At 49.1% G+C, this 23071-nt stretch overlaps 7 protein-coding genes across 7 annotated transcripts; 3 read left to right on the top strand and 4 right to left on the bottom strand.

Annotated features, from left to right (window-relative positions):
* Nucleotides 1–653: 653 nt before the first annotated feature.
* On the bottom strand, nucleotides 654–1696 carry N7447_000547 (acetate uptake transporter family protein; the record flags this gene model as incomplete). Its single annotated transcript, XM_057224823.1, has 3 exons — nucleotides 654–977; nucleotides 1053–1215; nucleotides 1293–1696. 3 exons carry the CDS (start codon nucleotides 1694–1696, stop codon nucleotides 654–656), a joined length of 891 nt encoding a protein of 296 aa, XP_057088839.1.
* Nucleotides 1697–5210: 3514 nt separating this feature from the next.
* N7447_000546 (alkene reductase) lies at nucleotides 5211–6320 on the bottom strand (the record flags this gene model as incomplete). The annotated part of the gene is made up of 1 exon (XM_057224822.1): nucleotides 5211–6320. The coding sequence occupies one exon, from the start codon at nucleotides 6318–6320 to the stop codon at nucleotides 5211–5213; it is 1110 nt and encodes a 369-aa protein (XP_057088838.1).
* Nucleotides 6321–6920: 600 nt separating this feature from the next.
* Nucleotides 6921–9814, bottom strand: N7447_000545 (uncharacterized protein; the record flags this gene model as incomplete). Its single annotated transcript, XM_057224821.1, has 5 exons — nucleotides 6921–7145; nucleotides 7199–9294; nucleotides 9353–9651; nucleotides 9711–9750; nucleotides 9805–9814. 5 exons carry the CDS (start codon nucleotides 9812–9814, stop codon nucleotides 6921–6923), a joined length of 2670 nt encoding a protein of 889 aa, XP_057088837.1.
* A 176-nt stretch (nucleotides 9815–9990) lies between these two features.
* On the top strand, nucleotides 9991–10956 carry N7447_000544 (uncharacterized protein; the record flags this gene model as incomplete). The annotated part of the gene is made up of 2 exons (XM_057224820.1): nucleotides 9991–10449; nucleotides 10510–10956. 2 exons carry the CDS (start codon nucleotides 9991–9993, stop codon nucleotides 10954–10956), a joined length of 906 nt encoding a protein of 301 aa, XP_057088836.1.
* A 712-nt stretch (nucleotides 10957–11668) lies between these two features.
* On the top strand, nucleotides 11669–14131 carry N7447_000543 (uncharacterized protein; the record flags this gene model as incomplete). The annotated part of the gene is made up of 6 exons (XM_057224819.1): nucleotides 11669–11772; nucleotides 11832–11847; nucleotides 11903–12005; nucleotides 12055–12291; nucleotides 12348–13440; nucleotides 13495–14131. 6 exons carry the CDS (start codon nucleotides 11669–11671, stop codon nucleotides 14129–14131), a joined length of 2190 nt encoding a protein of 729 aa, XP_057088835.1.
* Nucleotides 14132–14732: 601 nt separating this feature from the next.
* Nucleotides 14733–17287, bottom strand: N7447_000542 (trehalose-6-phosphate synthase; the record flags this gene model as incomplete). Its single annotated transcript, XM_057224818.1, has 2 exons — nucleotides 14733–16130; nucleotides 16187–17287. 2 exons carry the CDS (start codon nucleotides 17285–17287, stop codon nucleotides 14733–14735), a joined length of 2499 nt encoding a protein of 832 aa, XP_057088834.1.
* A 4167-nt stretch (nucleotides 17288–21454) lies between these two features.
* On the top strand, nucleotides 21455–22848 carry png1 (peptide-N4-(N-acetyl-beta-glucosaminyl)asparagine amidase; the record flags this gene model as incomplete). Its single annotated transcript, XM_057224817.1, has 2 exons — nucleotides 21455–21978; nucleotides 22041–22848. 2 exons carry the CDS (start codon nucleotides 21455–21457, stop codon nucleotides 22846–22848), a joined length of 1332 nt encoding a protein of 443 aa, XP_057088833.1.
* Nucleotides 22849–23071: the final 223 nt, after the last annotated feature.

Below are 23071 nucleotides of genomic sequence, written 5' to 3'. Positions count from 1 at the left end.
TTACTATGTGGTGGATGCATTGCATCTTGGCTCAATTGGCGTTTATCAGCTCGCAACAATGACCTGATTGACTCGCATGCATGGTTACACACAATATGACAGGGTTGGATTGATCTACAATATTTCAGACCAACAACCACCTTTCTGCAGCGCACCCCGTATGAGAGAAGGCAGATGGATAGGATTCGACCCGACCTGACCCCCAAATCCCGACAGTCTACAAGATGAAGCAAAAAACGGGTGAAAGGACAAAACAGTGAAAAATGTTGGATGAATTAATTACACTGTCACAGAAACTGACAGATAAAAGAAACTAAATACAACAAGGAAAAACCAGAGAGCACGAGAAATAACCCGAGTGCTCCCCCGAAAAATTACAACCAGCACACCAAGGGGTGATTGACTGGCGGAGATTTTGCAACCGCCATGAACAGAATATATTCATCCATGCACACAACAGTCAGAGGCGAACAGACGGACGTCCCGAACCACAACACAATCGACAACGATCAAACGCGTCGATGAGCAGCGGCGAACAGGAACGGTCTAACAGCAGCCTATACATACAACACTGGGTATCGAAAACATTACAAGCACCAAGCGGGAACTCCACATCCGCATCTCTTTTCTAATAAGAAAAAGAAACAATTTGCTTATGCTTGCTCACGATCAGTCTTACCACGGCGGACACGGCCAGTGGGGGACCAGGGGAAGTGAGCGACGGGGATGATGAAGAAGCTGTTGCTAGTATCGGCGATACCGGCAAGGGCATTGTACCAGGCGGCGAAAGCAGCCAGGAAACCGAAGAAACCACCGGCTTTCTGGATGGGGACGTTGGGCTTGCCGTCCTCACCGCGGTGCAGGTAGCAGATACCAAGCAGGAGGAAGGTCAGGTCCAGGGTGAAGAACAGCAAGAAGAAAGCGACGGTGGACTTGAGGGTGCAGAACAGCATGATGGTGGTGAAGATGAACCAACCCTGTTACGACATGGTCAGCGGGGATGATCTCTTGCAAATCTCGTGTAAAGAGAGAAAGGGGAGGCAAGAACTTACCATCAGGAAAAGACCCATGGAGTTATAGAATTTGGGGCCTGCACCGCCGAGCGAACTCTCGATCTCGAACCCACCGGGGGTCAAGACCATAGCGAACGCGATCCAGAAACCACCGTAGGAGGAGAGAGCAGTAGCACCGAAAGTGTTACCAACAGCCATTTCCCTAGAAGAAAAAAAAGCGCGTATTAGCCGCAGAACATGGCTGGGAAACCCACGAGCTCGGAAGTTACGGTTACATACCACATGCCGGAAAGAAGCTGGACGAGTCCACCGTAACCAAACGCAAGGCCGACCACAATGTTGGGGCTGGCGATATCCAGGGTACCCATGTTGATGGCGCTCAGGACGAAAGTGGTGAGGGCGAAAGCGCTCAGGCCGAGAGGAGCGGGATTGGCAAACTTGCGGCCCTCGACGGACTTGTACAGACCGGGCTGGAACTCACCACCGAAGGGGGGCAAAGATGCCTCGACGGTGTTGACGTGGGCGAGGGGTCCGTAGCCGAAGCGTGCGGCGGCGCGTGCTACCTGGTGCTCTTCGGCGGACATCTGGGGCTGGATGGGGGCGCCGCCGTTCACGCCGTTGAGGCCAGAGGGGCCCACGTCCTTCTCCAGCTCTTGCTGGTTGGTTGCTTCAGTCGCAGACATGATGCAAGATTTCGTATCTGATGATCGTTAAAAAGGAAGTGTAAAAAGACAAAAAAAAAAACAAGAAGTATATGAAGCCCTATAACACAGTTATAGGGATGGGAAAGGATGCGAATCAAGCACGGCTCTTGAGGAGGAATGGGTAGAAGGAAAGTATTATACCCTTGAGTCTCCAAGGGCACAAAGGCAGTGCTTTCTTTCCCTTGGAAAATTGGAGAGAAAAAAAAGGGTGGAACCAAACTTACATGGTATTTGTATTTCGGTTATATTACATATAAAAAATGATGTGCAGCCGCCAGGACCCGTTCCCACTTTATGGAGAAGTTAAAGAGGTAATATAAAGTGGAGAGAAAACGAAGCGAAAAAAAGAAAGAGATGTCGGGGGAATGGTCATAAATATACAAAAAATATAATTGAACGTGTTCAGATTTTTTTTTTTATTTGCTGTTTTACAGGGATCAGAAAGTTATTCCATCTAGCACCAATGTCAAACTAGCCATGCAGGGACGGCACGGAGGAATGGGGAATACATGCGAGGACAGTTCACTGCCTAGGCAATTGACAGGCAAGGATGAAAGGAAGGGGCACGGGGAAAGTGGAGAGACCGAAAGGACCCGGGGGAACGATATGATTGGTAGAATTCATTTGAACATTGATGACTTGCTTGACTGCATAAATTCCATACTGAGTTCTACTATATAAAAACATATCAATTCTATGTAAAAATCTATGTACGGAGTACTCCATAGCCCATACGACTTTACATATTATATAGGCTTATAATAACCGGGACCCCAGAGTGTTTCGATCATCTATGGATCTTCTTGGTCTGTCCCATGGACAGCTGTATCACCCGCAAATTTAGAGTCTGGAGTTTAGGGCTCATTAAGATTTCCATGATCTCCAAGAGTCCACTTTCTCTGTACGGAATATTGAAGTACGGAGTACTCCGTACTTCGTACATGCATACATGTACAGTACTTGCAATGGAGAGACAGAAGTAGACGATACTTGCTGAGATCAGCAGATGCAAGGGTAAACCCCGGTACCGAGTACTCAGCCGAGACTGTGTCACCTCGGTCCCATTATGGAAGGCATTTTGCCTCTCTTTTCCTAACATACCAATTGGTACCCATGTAACGGATTATGAAATGAATCTTATTCAACAGAACTACAAAAAAAAAGTACTTTACATCAGGTTATAGACTTTTTAGGCTGATATATCCGGATAAAATTACAATGAACTCATAGTGAGTTAAATTTTCCTAATATATGTGCATATTTATGTACTCCATACGGAATAGAATCCGAGTGTATTATACTCCGTACATTGATTGTATTTCCTTTTTCTCTTACTCCATATATCCATTTCCCCCCCACATAGCGCGTCCATCTTTTGCCCCTTTTTTCAGACAAGCACGGATGCACCACTAACAAAGTACCTAACACAAACCAGACCCGCTAGTCACGGAGGTGTACCAGAAACCGCATCGAGCCCGCTCAGTCAAAGATGCATACGTTTCAAGTCTCGGGGAAACGGGATGAAATACCCAAGGTGAAGCGCAGTGAACCCTGGTTAATTTGATGCAGGTTGTTTTGCCGCGTTCTCTCGAATGGGCCATCAGTCCGGGGGGAACTTAGATCGGCGCACGAGGCTCGGACCCATTTGTCCTTGTCCCTTTCGTTTTCTGTTTTTTTCCCTCTCAATTTGTGTGTATGCAAGCCCTTCATCTCCACATGGAGCTCTGCGATAGGATTCCCGGCTGAATGCTGAGAGATACAGTGGACCCGTGGACGTTTGTGGACGTTTGTGGACGTCAGTTCCAGTCATCTTTGTCTCTCCGTCCGGAGCTCCGTGGTTGACTTGAGATTCGGCCCGGATCAGAGATTTCCCCGTTCAAGTTTAGACTATATACAATCTAGCCAGGGCTCTGTATTCTCCTTTTTTTTTGGCTCCTATGTCGTGGCAACGGGGTCAACAGAAATGGTGACAGTTTTTTTAATATCCCTTCAAGGAGCGTGTACAGTAAAATAATGGGCTCCACTCATAAAGTGCAATCCTCCCGCTTGCTAAGCACTCGGCGTAGCTTTGATGAGCTACAATTGGTCCATTCTAGGTTAGAATAATTCTCTGAGTATGTAAGCATTCACCAAAAATACCTGGGCAATAGCTTGGATTTGTGGCGTCGCCAAGTAGCAATAATATACACACACGCCATGAGTTCAGAGATTAGGGTGTTACACATGTAAATCTTCTTGGCCAAGTGGCGCTTTAACTTCCCCCTTAAAGAGTTTATCTTTATTTTGGATGTTTAGCCTGATGAGAGAGACATGGATATATGGGAAAATCAATCTAACAGAAACATGGACTTATCGTTAATTTGTTTGTAGTTTTGATGTTCTCTTCCGATCCAGACCTGGTCCGAGCGCAAACTCAGCTCTATCAATGGTGGCACCATACGGACATATATTGACAGGAAGCACAGCCGTGACATTTCACATCTTAGATTTTTGGCCAATAATAAGTCTCACCTTTTATGCACAGATCAATGATTGCTAGCCGAATGGAGGTACATACCCGTTGACCAATTACCAGATCAAGGTTCTCGCCGAACTCGAGGTGCAAAAAGTATATATATATGTGTACATATGTACCTATCAGTATGCACTGGAAATTTTCTACATTCTTGTTGTAGAGTGTTCAAGGGTTTTTGGCGCTACTCCTTGCTTGATATGGCAAAGCGATGCGGGGATAGCTTCTCATCGTGATGCAATTCCGAAGTCTTGGAACAAACGATTTCGGTGATTATTACACTTGGCGAATTGGCATTTCCCCCCACATTTTTGCTCATCTGATCGTGTTCCCCCCGCAAAACTACCCCAATACATATACTCCACGGTTCTGCCAATATTTCAATCCTCGGTTGAGCATAGAATTTTCGGCTCGGCGGAGCGGAAGTTGTTTTCGGCTGCCAAGTCGGAGAATCCACGTTTGGTAAAACCGTGGTATTGTGGGGGAATTCTATGGCTTAACGCCCAGGCGACGAGTTTTGCTTACAATTCTTCGGCAGTTTGAACGGCGATGTCTGTTGGGGCTTTGTTGCAATCGTTTTCTTCATTTATATTAGCAGTTCTCTATATTTTCATTCATGGACCTGCTTCGTTGTCCATGATATTTGATATTTATATCAGCTGAACCGCTGTGTTGCTAGACCAAAGCAAGGCTAGAGATGGAACCAGACCTAGCAAACAACCGCAGACCCCCAAGACTGTTATCAGCGATATAGAAACTGATGAAAATCCGACACGCCCGGGGGCAGTTCATTGAGTAGGTAAACATGCGACCGGAAGGCTCACCTGTCCACAGGTCCCCCAAACCTCAACCGAGTTTATGAAGATGACGTTTTAAGGACCAAATTATACATATATGCTAGGTTATATTGCAAGTTTACTATATATACATTAAATCTATACAACATCGCTATGCAATCATGACATCAAAACCAACTCGAAATCACGCCGCAGTCTCAATAGCCTTCTGGAACTCAGCACTGAACTCATAATCCGTGTATCCCTTAGGCTCCTTGGGAACATAGAAAGTGTCCCGATCATAAGGCACGAAGGGAATACCCTTCTGAATACGGAACGGCAAGTCTGGGTTCGAAATGAATGGACGTCCAATGCCAACGATAGCATCGTAGTCCGCATACTTGACATCAGCCGCATGAGCCGCTGAATCAGCCTTATACCCACCAGCAATGATAACAGGCGAGGCCTTCCCATAAGCCCGCAGGAAGAAATCCAACTGATCAGTCGATTCCACATCAGCATTACCCGAAATGCGCGACTCAACCACATGCGCATACGCAAGTCCCAGCTTCGCCATCTGCGTCGCCAGATACTCAAACTGCGGCTTGGGATCCTCCATCCGCATCCCCTGGAACGTACTCCAAGGACTAAAGCGGATACCAGTGCGGTCTGCACCAATAGCCTCACTAACAGCCCGCGAAACCTCAATCGCGAACTTCGCCCGACCCTCCACACTACCTCCCCACGCATCAGTACGCTTATTGCATGTATCCTGGGTAAACTGATCAATCAGATACCCATTCGCAGCATGGATCTCAACACCATCAAATCCAGCCGCAATGGCATTGCGCGCCGCCTGCGCATAGTCCGCGATCCATTCGTGGATCTCAGTCTCGGACAGCGCGCGCGGCATAGGCGCGTCTGCGCTCGCTGGCGTCGCACTACTCGACACGAGATCGAATCCGCCCTCCGATTTAAGGAGGTCGGGGCTTGCGACTCGGCCTAGTGCCCACAGCTGCAAGTAGACGTGGCTGCCCTTCGCGTGTACCGCGTCGGTTACTTCTTTCCATGCGGCGATCTGGGCGTCGTTGTAGATACCGGGGACGTTAGGGTACCCACCGGCACGGGGGGTGATAGAGGTTGCTTCGGTTATTAGGAGGGTGCCGGGTACTGAGGCACGCTGGGCGTAGTAGTCTTTCACGAAGGGGAGGGGGGTGTAGTTGTCGTTAGCGCGGAAGCGGGTCATGGGGGCCATGGCGATGCGGTTGGAGAGCTCGACGCGGCCGACGCGGAGCGGGGTGAAGAGTTTGGTCATTTTGGTTTTATGTGATATATATTGTTAAGGTCTCAAGTGGTCTTAGAATACAGAAGTGAATGGCCATGGCTTTATATCTATTCGATCGCATCCATTTGCTTCGTAGAACTTCTTGAGATATCGATTTGGATTAACAAGCAATGTGGAGCCAAGGCAGCCTCCATATGCCCCCTAAAGCTTTGGAACATCAGATCTTTCAGATTTTAGTGTTCAAACAGGACCAAGAGGTTATTCTGATTTGCTGTTGTGTTCCACTCCAGCCCTGGAACGGAGGTCGGGATCGGGGGGATTAATAATAAAGACCCCGAGATACCCGTCCATATCTAAAGTAGGTTCATTGGCCCACTATTGGCTCCCAGGGAAAAACTATTGATAACGTGTATAATGAGTAGTTGGAGATTCTTTGACATTTCAATGGGGGAAGTAACATGTAGAAGCTACCTATGTACCTATGTACTGGAGCACATCGGGACTTGAACAGGTGCAAATATCGCCAAACGCCATCCTCTGGCCCAGCCATGGACTATTGCACAAACACTGGTTCCTGGTATCATAAAGGATTGTAAAAAAATGCAGAACAAAAAAAAAAGAAAATAGACATCATCGCTCCAGGCGACCAACAGTAGCCTCGAGCTGTGCGTTGAACGCCCGGATTTGGTTCAGGAGACCGCCTTGTGCCCCAGGTGCTCGGGAACTCACGTTGGCAACGGTGCGAAGCATATATTCAAGATCTGTAGAAGAGTCCGCCGCAGAAGCAGAACGTTGCTTGTTACGGTCGAGGGCCAATTCAAGGCTGTGAAGGGAATTACTGATCGTGGATCGTGACTTGAGCTATTGTTAGTAGTGTTTTCGCCAGGGTTATTATGGAAAGGTCTCACCGATTTGGCCTTCTCCTCTTCGATGTGTCTACTGCGCACAGCATCCATCTGCAAAGCTATGTTCTCCCGTTCTCGGCGGACTCGGTATAGATGATTCCGTAGATCCATCATCTCCCGTTTAGTCTTCTTCAATTGCACGCCAAGGACAAAGTTGCTATCGAGCATCCCGCTTAGGTCCATGAGGCGGCTATCAAGCTCCGAGCCAAATATCTCGACCGCTTTTCTCTTGCGAGACCACTCTGCACGTCGGGTAGCGTTCGCCTCGTTGGCGATTCCATCCTTGAGTGTATTGAGTGTCTTCTCCAGAGTCTCGCGGCAGATCTGGCTCAATACATCAGCCGGGTTGACACCGCCGCGGTTGGGTATCTTAGCCTTCTGGTGGGTGGTGAGTTCATCGGCGGATTCTTCGTCTCCAGATCCGTCGGCCGTGGATGCTGTACCACCCAGAGAATTGATATTGGCGAGACGGTAAACAGTGACCGGGACTGTTTCTCCACGAGGCTCTCGAGTCTTGCGACGAGGCTGTTCTTGTACAGGCTCAGCCTCAGGTTGGTATTCTGTCTCGTGTTCAGGCTCGGGCTCCACTGCGCGCTTAAGCTTCTTCCCAGGTCTGCCGCGCTGTGACTTGGGTGCTGCAGATTCCGCTTCGGGTTCCGGCTGGTCTTCTGTGACAGGCTCGGGCTCGGGCTCTGGCTCCATCGCGCGACTGGCCATCTTTCCGGGCCTGCCACGTTGGGTCTTGGGTACTGCAGATTCGGATTCAGGTTCCGGCTGGTCTTCTGTAATAGGCTCGGGCTCGGGCTCAGGTTCGGCTGCGTGTTTGGTCTTTTTCCCGGGTCTGCCACGAGACTTGGGTACCGCAGGTTCTGGCTCTGGCTGGTCTGTTGTTGCAGGTTCCGGCTCGGGTTCGGGGACAGTTTCTGCTGCGCGTTTGGCTTTTTTGGCAGGTCTGCCACGTTGTGGCTTGGGCACAGCAGATTCCATCTCCGGTTCTGCCTGGTCTGCTGTTACAGGCTCAGTCTCGGGTTCAAGCTCCACTGCGTGTTTTGCTTTCTTCCCAGGTCTACCACGTTGTGGCTTGGACACAGCAGATTCCACCACAGTTTCCGGCTGATCATCCTTTTGTGATGTTGGCTTGTGACCCCGGCGTGGCCCCGAGGAAGATTCTGCAACATCTGCAATAGGCCGAGGTGAAACATTCTCAGTCTCGATAGCTTCAATGGTCTTCTTGTTAAGCGAAGGTCTCCCACGAGGCCGTTTGGTCTTTGGGACTCCCTCAACCTGGGCTGCCGTGGGCTTATCTTGCGCCTCGGTTGTAGGTTCTTGAATAGCATCTTCCACCTGCAGTTCCGGTGTGTTCTGCGCGGTGGATTGATGCCGCGGGCGACCCCGGGGATTTTTCGTCTTCGTAGAAGGGTCTTGAGATGCCTGGTTGTCTTGCTCTGGTACATGTTTTTTGGATGGCGGAACATCCTCAGTCATCTCGACACCATCATCAGTAGTCGGTGCATGGCTATCTTTAACAGCCTCGGCAGAGCTACCACGTGGTGATAAGGATTTTGTGGCAGATTTATCTTTCTGAGCAACTGAAGAAGCGGTTTGCGAGGTAGCCAGTTTATTTTCCTTGTTTCTTTGGATGCGCTCCTCAGGCCGTGGTGGTGACCGAGTGTTATGTCGTTTCTCGTGTAGTAGCTCTGTGTTTTCAGACTGATTGGCCCCGGCCTGAGCTTCAGGTGATGAAAGCGATGCTTGTGGTTCTTCGGCTACTTCAGGTAGCGTAGGGCTAGACACTGGAGATGTGCCTTGGGTTAATTGCTCTTCAGTGGCTGATGTTGTTGGTTCCATGCCATTGGTCCCCACTTCTATCGGATACTGATCTTCGACTGAGGTCGCCGCAGTGGGTGAGATGTGAGGCCGTGGGGATTGATTGTTCCTTGTTTCTGACGGAGGAGGTGCATATGTATTGGGAGGTTCATGGGCGTCGCTTGTTTGAGACTTTGTGCTACCTGCACTGTTATCAACAGGGGGTGAATCGCCATTCGCAGTTCGCCCACCGTTCCGACGAGAAGGGGTATCGTCTGTTCCATTAGTAGGACCTGGAAAAGGATTAGCACACATTTCTAGCATAGCACACTAGTCGGGTCTATAGCATACTGATCTTTCTCCTCTTGTTACTTCGTGTTTGTTTAGATCTATCGTCGGAGGAGGGTATTTCATATGTCGAGGGCCTTTCTGGGAGCTTGTTGCGCGCACTTCCCGGTGTGCGCTCAATCCCCCGGGCTTGCGTTTCTGGTTGCGATACCTTTAACTGTCGTGGTGTTGTGTTCGGCGCGGTCTGTGTTCGCGGTGGATTCTGAGCTCTAGGGACAGTCGCAATCGGTGCGGGCGCTGGTAATCCAAGCTCTGGGCTACCAAATGAAAACCCAAAATTGACTTCTCTTGCTTTCCGCGTCCTATACCGGCAAATTAGTCTATATGTTATGATTTCGCGGGGTATAGGTAAGGCGCGTACGCAGCTCCACGTTGCCGCATTTGCTGCCGCTCCTCTCGCGCTGCCAATTGTTAGCAATTCCACACATAGATAGTCACAGCACCATGACACATACAGGCTTCCATTTTGGAGGAACGGCGTCAAAAAAGACGCGTCGTGTTGATGGTTGAGGAGTAAAGACGAGCGGTCGGAGCCAAGGCGATCGGAGCCGATCCATTTTTGTGCCGATTTCTCCGCGCTCTTCAACCTTCAACAATCCAGCTGTTGTATATTTTTGATCATTCTTGACTATTATTTCCAAATGGGTTGGTTCTGGGGTGACAAAAATGATACTGTCCAAAAGCTCGATCCGGGGCTTCGTGAATATCTCGAACAGGAGAAGCCCGACAAATATGTGCCTGGTCCCAATGTGAAGCCCCCGACGCCCGCGCAATCGCCCGAACCGTCTGATCCCTCGAAACCGAAAGTTCCTGCAGCATCACTCTACCAAGATGGCCGTTACGCTCATCTATGGAAAACCTACAAGCCGCCGATGGAGCTTGACGAACAATCCGGAGTCGGCGGAGCGTCACGAGTGATTGAAAAGTACAAGGAGCGCGGTGACACGGTGCAGCGAGCAGCAATGGAGAACTGTGCCTTAGAGCATGAAGCCTTGACATACTGTTTCAAGACCGGCAATTGGCGCAAGCAAATTGAAGCTCGGCTGACCATGTGCTCGGCGGAGAATGGCACCTTTTCACGATGCTTTACGACTCAGACTGTGAGTGCTAACTTATAGCTTTCTCCGTCACGTTGATTCTAATATGTTTTTGTTGAACAGAAATTCCTCCAAGCCCTCGGCTACGCAGCTGGCTTCGAATACGACGCCGAAAAAGAGGAGCGCATTCAGATGCACGCCGACAAACTCTACCACCAGATGTTAGACTATGAAAAGCGAGTTAAGGATGCAAAGGCTGCTGGAATTGAGCCACCGCCTATCACGTCACTTTTCAACCCAGAGAAGCCATCGCAAGCCCCGGAGGTCGGCCTTGAGATTCCTGGAGGGGAGACAATCCCGGAAGATCTCAGACCGTCGAAGCCCTTACAGAAGCTCACGCCTCATGAGCGAGAGTTGGAGATTCGGGCACACAATGCGCAGCGCGAACAACACAAGATGTATGCGCAGGAGGCGGCACCCTTCATGAAAACTCAAGACGATGCTCGGCAGAAGCGACAGGAGAAAGCTGTAAGCTGGTTTGGAGAAACTCTCGGCAAGTGGATGTCGTAGAGGAATCTGAATTCTTGTAATTACTATTTTGCTTTGAAAAATGGCGACTGGAGAGGCGTTGGGGTTTGAAGTTCAATTGTTGCATTTTTATAGCTCTTTTCCCATACTTTGTAGAGAGTAATAGTTACACTTAAGTGTACTCTCCGAAGTCTCCTTACTTTATATGCCTCTCTGTCTTTTCTTTTTTGAAATCTGCTTCTCTAGTGCTTACTCTAGGGCTGGATATGTCCACGGGTACATACTAATAGGTAGTGAGTAGTATCCGACACCAAGGAACGAATGAATTTGAATCATAACATGAACATTGTTATAAGCCAGTAAATCCCTAGAGATATAATATTATATAATAAATGAAACATATAACATCCCAATAAAGGAGAATGTCACGGCCTATCTAATCGCCGGTCGCGTTCTCCCGCGCAAACAACTCGAAGCATCATCGTAGAATCACGACTCTCTTCCCTAAACTCTCACCTTACTCCTTGTCGCATCCTTTTATCTTCCATTCCCTATTGAATCACAGTTACTCTCCGTCTTCTTAGTTGACCAGAATATCTGAATCCTCTCCAATTAACCAACACTACCCCAGATATCATCTGCCAAAAAGATACTAGGTTGATCACTGGACTCGCAAATTCTCTCTTCTCTCTTCAGGCCATATTTCCCTACTCGCAACCGGTGGTGCTCAACAAGCTGAGCTGCGGCGCTCGCCATGAAGGCCACCCCGTTGCTCATCTCCTGGCATAATGACAATGCCCCTATCTACTCGGTGCATTTTGACCCCAATGGCAAGGGTCGGTTAGCTACTGCTGGAAAGTAGGTTCTATCTGTCCTTTCAGAATGTTGAAACAATTTACTGACTGCTTTTTCTTTAGTGACAACAACGTCCGAGTATGAACCCGCCCTCCGTCGCCCTTCGCACACCTTGATCTGACATGTTCTACAGCTCTGGAAAGTCGAGTCTACCGGGGAGGACAGAAGAGTCTCTTATCTGAGCACTCTGATTAAGCATACGCAGGCCGTCAATGTGGTTCGCTTCAGCCCAAAAGGTATGTTCTTCTGCGGGATAGCATATGACTGCAAGTCTGACAGATGCAGGTGAGATGCTGGCATCTGCCGGAGATGATGGAAATGTCCTACTCTGGGTACCGTCGGAGCTACAAACACAAGCTGGACTGGGTGAAGATCGTTCGGACGACAAAGAGACCTGGCGAGTGAAGCACATGTGCCGCTCTTCTGGCGCCGAGATCTACGACCTGGCCTGGTCTCCCGATGGTGTTTTTATCATTACAGGCAGCATGGACAATATCGCACGGATTTACAATGCCCAAACTGGTTAGCTATCCTCGGGCAATCCTCAAACAGCTCGGTGAACTAATCGAATTCTACAGGGCAAATGGTACGACAGATTGCCGAGCATTCTCACTATGTTCAAGGTGTAGCATGGGATCCGCTTAACGAATTTGTCGCGACTCAATCGTCCGACCGATCCGTTCATATTTATACATTGAAGACCAAGGATGGACAATTCACATTGACACCACACGGGAAGGTTCTCAAGATGGATCTCCCTGCCAAGCGTATCGCATCCAGTAGTCCTGCACCCCCAGATGTGACTAACCGGTCTCATCAAAGCACTGGAAATTCTATTGCTATTGCCTCGCCTGTTCCCTCGACCCCGGGGACTCCAATGGCTTCCAACCTACCAATGGATCCTCCTCCAGTCTCACACAGTCGGCGTTCTTCGTTCGGCTCGTCTCCTTCTATCCGGCGATCTGCGTCTCCTGCCCCATCTCTCCCGTTGCCCGCTGTTAAGCCAATGGAGGTCTCCTCCCCTAGTTTTGGTGGCCTGGGTGTCAAGAATGCTAGCATTTATGCCAACGAGACGTTTACCTCTTTCTTCAGGCGACTGACTTTTGCTCCTGACGGAAGTCTGCTGTTCACACCAGCTGGTCAATTCAAAACCAGTCACGTATCAGCCACAGATTCTACAAAGACGACAGACGAAGTCATTAACACAGTTTATGTCTACACACGGGCTGGTTTCAGCAAGCCGCCGGTCTCTCACCTTCCAGGGCACAAGAAGCCATCTGTAGCCGTCAAATGCTCCCCGGTCTTTTACACGTTGAAGCAGGGCACCCAACCTGCGAAAAGCATTACCCTTGATACGTCTTCGGGCGAGGAAATGTTCCCATCTCTTCCAGACCCCGTGGTATCGGGAAACCCATCTTTCACCGGCCAACCCCACATGGTCTCTCCATCCTCAACGACGGCCGAGCCATCGAAGCTTCAGCCATCGCCAAAGGCCGCCGAAGACGGCAGCATTGAAGCAAGCCAGAGCTCAGCGCCCGTTTTTGCGCTTCCTTACCGCATTGTATATGCCGTTGCCACTCAAGATGCTGTTTTGGTATATGATACGCAACAACAAACCCCGCTATGCATTGTGAGCAATTTGCATTTTGCTACTTTCACGGACTTGACTTGGTAAGTACTGTTTCTATTCTTGATACTCACGTATTGCTTTCTAACACACAATAGGTCCGCTGATGGGTTAACATTGATCATGAGTTCCTCTGATGGCTTCTGCTCTACACTCTCGTTCGCACCTGGAGAGTTGGGCCAAACGTACACAGGACCAACCTCTGTGACTCACAACGCTGCAACCCCAACCACCCCTGCGACGAATCTCACACCTCTGCTGAACCCAACGCATGCGGCGTCTCCACATGTGCCATCTCCAATCAAGACGAACCATGCGTCCTCGAATAGCACAGGTCCCGCACTACCAGCTAGCCCTGCACGGTCCAACTCCACCTGCTCAATCGCGACACAATCTTCCTCACAGCCAACCCCTGCGGGAGTCGTGAATAATCCTACCCCCACACTTGGGACTGTCCCCTCGGTGACGGCAACGCACTCTGCGCAGCCATCGACACTTCCACTGACAACCCCACCACAAACGCCCATCTCAGGCGCTCCACAAAATGGACACACGACCGGTGCTAGCATTCTGGGCAAGCGCGACACAAGGCCTGCAAGCGAGTCTGAAAGAGAAGAGGGCAAGGAAGACTCAAATAATGCATCACAGCAGCCGCCGAAGAGGCGCCGTGTGGCCCCCACCCTTATTTCGGCAGGTACTGATGGAGCCTCATTCTCGAAGGACCACAAGTCCTAAGTTGAGATTGTGTGTAGTCTTCGGCCTCTTGGGCCTCGGCATGCAAGGCATGGAATGACCAATTTGCTTTGCTAGCTGCCGCTTATGATTCATGCTTTTTTTTCCAGTCATTGCTCATGCTATATCCTCCTCGTCTTCTATGTTATGTACCTGCAATATCTTTGTCTTTGATTTTTTTTTTTCAACAATAGGGTCTATGGTGGGTGGAGTTGTGATAGCCAATCTACCTTCTCGCTCATGTTAACTTATCCCCTTGATATATGCATGAATTGTGGCACGAGAATAAAGAATAAAAATGTATGAACTTTATTTCCCCAGTAGGATCTTAGGGAAACCGTTCAAAACAGCGCTCTCGGAATACAATAGCCATTCAAGTAGGGCAATACCAAAGATAAAACTGCCTAGTGCTTAGAATGTATCAGTCATCTTGCCATTGAAAGCTCCGAGGCTATGTCTGTGTGTCCCTCACTCCGTTGAACAAACAAATATGCCGTAAGTCATATCCCTTCGTGGTCCATCTTCTATAATACATGGGCGACAATAGACCGCATCAATAACAATACTGATAGCCAACCGTAACAAACACTGGGTGGGAGTAGGTTCATTTAGTCTCCTCCCCATTGGACGTGAAACTCGCCAGTTCATCCAGAAAATCCAAAAGTGAACAACCAGGTGGCAGCATAGACCTCGCCTCAGTAGCATGCGTGCTGGTTGTCACGGTGGTAACATGGAGCGTTTTCCCAAGCTCATACTTATCACACCGAGAAGCAGTGGGGGCAACAGCTAAATCATTCGCCCAGCGAAACAGCGCCTCACCACTACGAGAACCACCAGCTGCAAGTAGAAACTCGGGATATCGGATATTGGGAAGATGGTCTAGAACATAGGTGGCAGCTTTCCCATTTCCAAGCGAAGCATGCGGTGGTTCAACCTTCACAGATGTCGTCTCGCGGACGACATGGAAATCTGCACGCCCACTGGCACCATTGATTTGATCAGCTAGCTCGGAGGCCTGGCGAGCGGCCACTTCGTGGTTGAGTGCGCCATCGTAATGAAATGTGAGGGAGCAGCGGCGTTCCTCGATTTGGCTGCCTTCTGTTCGCTCGAGGAAATACTCCATCATCCTTTTAATGCCGAGGCGCCATTTCATGGCGCTTTCGGGCACAAATGGAGTCCATAGATCTGATTCGGGTTCTTGTAGGAAGCATCCATTCTCGGTGATGAAACCAAGCTCGTAGGGGAGTTTTTCGAGTGCTGCTTGAAGCTGCTCGATGCTTTGGTTGCTGATTATATATAAAATGTTCTTGGGGTCGTTTGTGAGTGTTTGTAGTGTTGCACAGACTTTGTTTGAGGGGAGAGATCCCTCTACGCCGAAAGCTGGACCGAAGATTGCGCCGTCTTCCAAAAAGAAGATCCGTGCTGTGGTGGCGAGGTATGCCTTTTTCAAGTCATCGAGTGAAAGCAGAGAGAGGTCGATTGTCTGACGGTTTTGTTGTATTCCGTGGGCTTCTGTGAGAGCATCTTGTAGCCTCATGTGCCATTTTAGAGCAGTGTAGGAATATTTGCAATCGAGCAGGAAATTCCAGTTAAGTTTCCGTTCCGCCGGTGACATCTCGAGTGCGGATTTGATCGCGTCCGCACATTGTTTATAGTCCCAGGGATTTACGAGAAGTTTATGACCACGAAAGATTGAGGCACTACCCACGAACTCGCTGAGAATTAGGGATCCATGCTGATGGAAGCTAAGCTGACCATCTTGGCAGTGGATGAAATCATGGCTAGTCAAGTTCATTCCCTCACGCAGATTAGTGGCCATGAAGATATGTGCAACACTCAAGAGGGCGATGAATTGGAAGTGGCTGATGTCTTGCTGGACTAACACCAAGGGCTGGTGGGTGATGGTTGAATATGTTGCATTGATCCTCATTGCGATTTTTGAAATCTGTACCTCCATCTCTGGGATCTCAGATGCAGATGACATTACTTGGACTAGAACCACCTGTATAGAATAGTTCAGTAGCGGCCGCACGCAAAAAGACATGTTAGTCGACTTACTTGGTCTCTCCATGTTGGATATGTCTTGAGAAAAAGCTCGTATGCAAGAAGCTTCTGCTTAATCCCTCCAGGTGCATCCAACCGGTCCCGCGCTACAATAAGGTATTGCCCTTGGTATTTATGGCCAATGCTGTGTATCCAACTTTTGACCTCGGTGGATTGGCGTAGTGTATAAAGCGATGAAGGGTCAATCCCCATTGGAGAACTCACAGCACTAACGTACCGATGGTTGAGGTGAATTTTATTAGCAGAGACCTCCAGCCTGAGCAGCCGGCTGCAGGATTGCAGAAAGTGATTGCAGTATTCCTCTGTCTGGAATCCAATCAAATTGGCACCCAGAAGCCCATCCAACAGCTCTTTGCGTGGATTCAAACAACGGAAGATTTCGGAGGAAGGAAACGGGGTATGCAAGAAAAATCCAATCTCAGCCTGAGGTAGTCTTTCCCTCAGAAAGCCAGGAAGAAGTAGAAGGTGATAGTCATGAACCCAGATCCTGTCACCTGGCTTCCAGTGCTTGATGATTGTTTCTGCAAATGCCATGTTGAGTTTGAGGTATTGGACCCATGAGTAATCGTCGTACTCAGTATGCCGAGGGCTTTCTTGCATCTGGTAATGGAAAGCTGGCCAAAGTACCGCGCGACAGAAATGGGTGTAATGGCCCTCAAACTCTTTGTCACTCACAAACACAGTCAACGAATCATACACATGCTGGAGGGTCTCAGCGATGTCCATTTTGGTAGGATGTGTCAATGAGTCGGTAGGCATGCCTAGGGTCCCCACCCACATCTTGTCCTTGAGCAAGCTCGACTTTTCCGCAGCGTGGATGGCATTTTGTAGACCTCCATGGCCTTGTTCAGCAGCCTTGACGACCCAGTCAGCATTAGAGAGCGAGACTCGTGTGCTACTGTAGTATTTTATGCCCCATCGATCCTGTGATCCATCCAAAGACAAGTCCCTTCTCGATCCCTGGATTGGGTTTCGACTACTCAAAATGGACGGTGTTGGGGGATCTGTCGCCTTGGATTTGGGCTGATTAAATCTCCGGCTGTGCCCCCCAAGGAATGGCACGGGGCTCACTGGGGCCATGCCACAATCGATCATTGGCAATCGGAATCTCATCTGTTGATCGCCAAGTATATCCTCTGAAGACTGTCTCGTCTTCTGTCGTGGCTCCAGGTGTCAGTGGGAGACACCCCAGGGGACGAGTTTCAAAACAGGTATCCGACAGGCGTCCAACGATAGATCCAGGACCATCAACATTTGCGTGGCTAGATATAGACTCGTTCTGTCCATGCCTGGGTTCTGTCACTTGGAAATCAATGGTATACGGGACGAACCTGGTGTATAATCAGATCTGGAGTTTTGTAGGCGAGGAAGGAACTCACAAAGATGCAATGAAGACCGTCATTGGACTGAATTGTAACCAAATGCAGTGTATATGTTGCAAAGTTAGCCAAGACTAAATTCATGGTGCAGGAAAATCAATTGAAAATCAATTGAACACTGAGGATGAAGGGGCTCAGGGTTTTGAAGAGGAAGGGACATTTAGCTCATCGCTACTGCCATTTGTATCTCGTTCTGTCTGTACTGGGCCTATGGATTTTATAGATGATCTTTTCGTGACTCAAGTAAGTTCGCATTTATTTTAAATCTCTAGAATGGTCAATGCATCAAAAATAGGACTATCTTCATCTTTACCGGAGCAGCTGGCCTACTCACAAAGGCATGACCATTCAATGAGTTAATCAGGCAAAGATGAAGGGTGAGTAAAAACCGGTCATAGCTCTCATAGAGAGTCCAATTACAGAATCCCTGTTAGTTGAAAACACGTGACCCCATCTGTAGATAGTTCTTTTTCTCTCTGCGCGTCTACAGATTTTCCAGAGTGTGTGCTTGCTAGCATTTTCTCTTGTTCTTTTCCTTAGTTCAAAGGTATATGGCAAGAGGCGGGTACATTTAACACGTCACTCGGACCATTTAGGAAATTTGACGTGAGCCATCACATTCAACCTTCCCAAGACCCAAGAGCTTGCGACAACGACAGAACTAAAGTGGATTAGCGCATGACGCTTTGGCCCACCCTAGCCAACGTTGTTATCCCACATATCCCTCGGGTGCCACTTCCGAGTTAAACAAACACCGCATGGAGTAAAACGTCGATCCATGTCAACGTAAGGCCATGCTCAATAAGTCAGCTGCACAGCAAGCCGCCTATGCCGCGTGCGTGTCCTCTCTCTTCTTGCTTGGGGAAGGCACCCCCACCGCATCAGTTTGCCGATCCGGTGGTGTCGCAAGATTGACAGATCTTCGAGAGATGCGGAGGGACGCGCAGGTATTGAATGAGTGTCGACGCGTGGAAACCAGATGCGTGGACTGGACATAGGCTCATGCACTCACGGGCATAGAGGATAGTGCAGGTAGCCTTGGCATGTCGAAACGGCCGAGCCAAGCTCATAGGATACGCCAACAGTCTCGCAGATACAGTCAGTGGACATAAGTATTTGCATCGCCTGTGGGCCCACCAGCTGACCGCCCCTATATATCCATACCGCCTATCTAAAACGCGTAGTATAGAAGTACGCTGGAATAGCACGCGCGCTGCATTCTATAACCAGATAATTTATCCCTTTATATCCCCCCCTCTCTCTTCTCTCTCTCTCTCTCTCTCTCTCTCTCTCTCTCTCTCTCTCTCTCTCTCTCTCTCTTTTCTCTCAAATTTCTCTCAAATTTCTACCCTATGGCGCGGTCCAAAGAGCTTACCCCCGCTATACGTGAGCGTTAGAAGCCATTATTAAGAGTCAGGGGTGGTATACTTACTCCATACTAGATTTCATAGTATGAATTCATGGGAGTTTTTGACCGGCAGTATATTATATAATCAAGGGGGTGTGGGTCCAGACGATGTAAAAACTTGTAAGCTGTGTCTTAGTCTAATATATCATTCAAGCAATAAACTCAAGAGACTCAGGAGAGAAATGAGGTCTTGGCACTTGGCGTCCGGGGATCATTGGCTCGGTCGGCTCGTCGAGCCTGAATTGCTTTGGCTTTTCTGCACTTCTCCCTGTGCTGGCACCGGCGTACCAATTCCATGACAATAGTCAGAGCCAGTGTGAGTGCCTTGCGTGTTGCGTACGAATCGCCCTTTGGTCGTTTAGGTAGTACCTATTGTTATCATTACCGTCAATACCGCCGATGAGATGAGAAAATAACACCAGAAAAATCCCCTCAAATCAAACCTGAGCGATCACCGCAAAAATACCAATTACTTAAACGACCCGGTCTTTTTGCGAAATTTATGCTTGCGCCATCCGAGCTAAGCATCAAAGGATCTTTTCTCGGCATCAGAATTTCGGAGTATAGGGAATATCATGTTAGTAAAAAAACAGCGTCTTAGAAACTTTTGTTACATGTGATGGACTCTTCAACTACTTATATGATCGAACCATAACCCGTTCGATCGCACAGCCACCTAGCATAGCCTTGGAATGTTACTAGGCTCAAACGCGGCTCAGATGAAACGACGGCTCATCGGTTTCCCCAGATACTAGAACGCCTGGACAGTACTGAGTAATTCCCCGAGTTATGCGATGTAATAAATTTCAGGGCTGAATCTCAGAGTTTGTGAATCTAAAAAAAAAATAATATGATTATCTGCATCATTGCGATACAGTCAACGTAACCCTAACTATATTCTAACATTGTACTCCATATAGTCACAGTGGACCGGAGCATGGCTGATTATTAATCTAATTAACCCTCCAGGGCTTCTAGAGTGGACATATTTGGAGAGCCTAATTAAGTATGTAAGAACCTTTTCGAACCCCTGATTCATATGCAGGTCAGCTCGTTTGGTACGATGTATACAGAGCACCGGTTTTGGAGCCGAGTTGTACAACATACAATGTTGATCGACATGACCCAATCCTTTGCCTAACTGCATAGGGAAAATTTTTATATATTTCCGCAACTGGACCCTCACTGTTTCCTAGGGGTTTCTTGCGGGTGATTCAAACGGGTTATTGTGATTGGTGATGGAGGGCGAGTTCCTGCGGGTTATAGTGTTGTACGGAGTATGCGTACAGTGATCCATCAACAGCCCTAATGGTCCGCACATCATAAATGTATTATAACATAGATCGAAGTACGGAGTATGGATCTCACATTCACATTCCTATGGAAGATGGAAGCAAGAATTAGGATCTCACGTTGCAGATATTCATACCAGAGAAGAAGATGCCTTTGAAGCCCCCTATGGACGCTAAGCCTCATCTGGCGCTCAGCACCGCCTCAAGCGGCTTAGGCGGAGGCTCTAGCCCCCGATCGTGAGAAATGCCAAGACGGACGCTTGCGCGTCTCCAGCCTTTCAGTGGAAAAGTGGACGGAAGAGTTGAGCTTTCGTACCTTGGCCGCGCGTTGGTCCTATGCTTGATATTTCCCTTTTTTCCTTTTTTTTTTTTTTTGCTTGATGTTGATTTGGTACGGAGAGTACCGAGTACAGAGCACATGGATGTATATTGTATATACTCTTTTCTTCGGAGTATACCAACCGAACAGACTGGGCACGAGCTTGGATCGCCTTATACCATCAAGGGTATTGATCTTCGATGTTGTACCCAACCCTGACTGTTATATTAACCTTCGAAGAGCTTTAGTGCATGAGCAACGCTAGGGTACAGGGGATTCGGTTGGACTCATGTGTAGTATATGAATACCTTGAATATAGTAAAGATTTGATAAAGTGGTCAAAAACAAAAAAGGGCTATAGAAGCCTTCAAGCCATCGACAGTGCCAAGGAAATGAGCAACGATCCATGAAAATCTGGATGTGGACGTTACGTGTTCACGGGAGCCAAAGATACATAAATTACAGCAATTATGGAAATTACGGGGAAACAGGGTCTTTTTCTTGGCTTTTTTTTTCGTTTTCGCACACGCGGCTTGGCCGCGGGGCCCGTGATTGGGGCCAGATGCTGACGACGCTCGTAATACTTCGTACACTCTGTACTTTGTCTCCTCTCTTTCTATCCAAAGCCCGTCTTTCTTCTCCCTTTCTTGATTCTCCAATAAGAGAGTGATTTGAAAGTGCTACGTCAACTCGGGCGAGGTAGTCCCTTCGTTTACTACTCTCCGACATCCCTTTCTTATCCATCTTTCCTCCTAACCTTGGGTCAAATTGACCTCGTTCGTCCAACATCGATTGTTCGCCCACAGCCATTCTGGATCTCAACACTCACCGTTTTTGAAGTCTGCCGTGACTTCCTCATCGACTATGGCGGACGGCAGACACCCGGCTACCCAGCCTGCCTCGAACGGCTACGACGCCTCTTCTCTAACCCACGAATTCGAGCAGCTGATGCGCACCAAACGACTCAACCGACTTCATGAACCTTCTCGCTCGCGTACTCACTCAACATCACCGTCTCCGATGTCCAGCCCGTCAATCCCTCCACCGCCGTCGCGAGCTCCGCCACCACCTCCCTCGTTAGGCACACCTGTCGCCGCTCCCTCCCCAAAGCCACCTAGCTCATCAGCCCTACGCGGTCTTCCTATCATGCCATCGCCTCCCCAGGATACAGCTTCACTGAAATTTTTTAATTTATTGAAGGGGTTATCAGTTACACCCACTAAGTACGAAAATCCGGGTCTATTGGACGAGGCCTTGTGCGTGATTCCGCTCGATCGCCTGTATTCCGAGGCCGAAGAGGAATCCCAAATTATGCAGGCCCAGGCTGCCAGCGTGGCAGGGAAGCCGGAATGGGGCTACCAAGATTGTGTGATCCGAGCATTGTTAAGGTATGTTGGAATTCCTAGATGGTCTAGACTCATTGCGCCCTTGCTAACATAGCATCATCCAGATGGTTCAAGGGGTCATTTTTCCAATTTGTTAATAACCCTCCATGCTCAAAATGCCACATGCCCACGATCGCCCAAGGCATGACCCCTCCCACCCCCGATGAAACCGCCCGGGGCGCATCCCGAGTCGAGCTATACCGTTGTTCCGATACTAGTTGTGCCGCCCACGAGCGATTCCCGCGGTATTCCGATGTTTGGCAATTGCTGCAATCTCGACGAGGTAGAGTTGGCGAATGGGCCAACTGCTTTAGCATGTTCTGCCGCGCAGTCGGAGCACGAGTCCGTTGGGTTTGGAATTCCGAGGATTACGTCTGGACCGAAGTGTACTCGGAACATCAGCGGCGATGGGTTCACGTTGATGCCTGCGAGGGTGCCTGGGATCAGCCTCGCTTGTATACCGAAGGGTGGCAGCGCAAGATCTCTTACTGTGTGGCTTTCTCCATCGACGGTGCGACCGATGTTACCCGCCGCTACGTTCGCAACTTCTCCCGGCACGGAAGCCCTCGCAATCGCGCCCCCGAAGAAGTTGTCCTGTGGACGATTCATGAGATCCGACGCAAGCGTCGCGAAAACATGTCGAAGACCGACCAACGCCGCCTGATCAAGGAGGATGAACGCGAAGAAAAGGAACTCCGGTGCTACATGGCATCTGCTCTGGCAGCAGAGATTAACAACATGCTTCCACATGGCCTTACCGGTCGCCCCGAGGACCAGAAACACCCAGGTGCTCGCCAAGAGGCCTCAACCGAGTGGCTCGCCGCACGAGGCCATGGTAACTCAGGACCCGACCGTTCCCCCGAAGGACGGTAAAATTACTGCTGGCAAACTGGCATCACATCAACCCTTTGGCTCCTGAAATACCCATATCAGCCACACCACTCATCGAACGATTGTGCGACCTGGATATTCAATATTCCACAGCCCCCTTTTCTCGCATCGGAGGGCTGGCTGGGCGCAGCGACGTTCAAGAAACCCTTGGATAACATTGGTTCTGACTATTAACAAAAGCCACTGCAGTCGCGCTGGGCGACTT

Source organism: Penicillium robsamsonii (genome assembly GCF_028829455.1).
Source record: "Penicillium robsamsonii strain IBT 29466 chromosome Unknown utg000001l_segment0_segment0, whole genome shotgun sequence".
Taxonomy (NCBI): domain Eukaryota; kingdom Fungi; phylum Ascomycota; class Eurotiomycetes; order Eurotiales; family Aspergillaceae; genus Penicillium; species Penicillium robsamsonii.
This window is presented reverse-complemented; position numbering and strand designations above follow the sequence as displayed.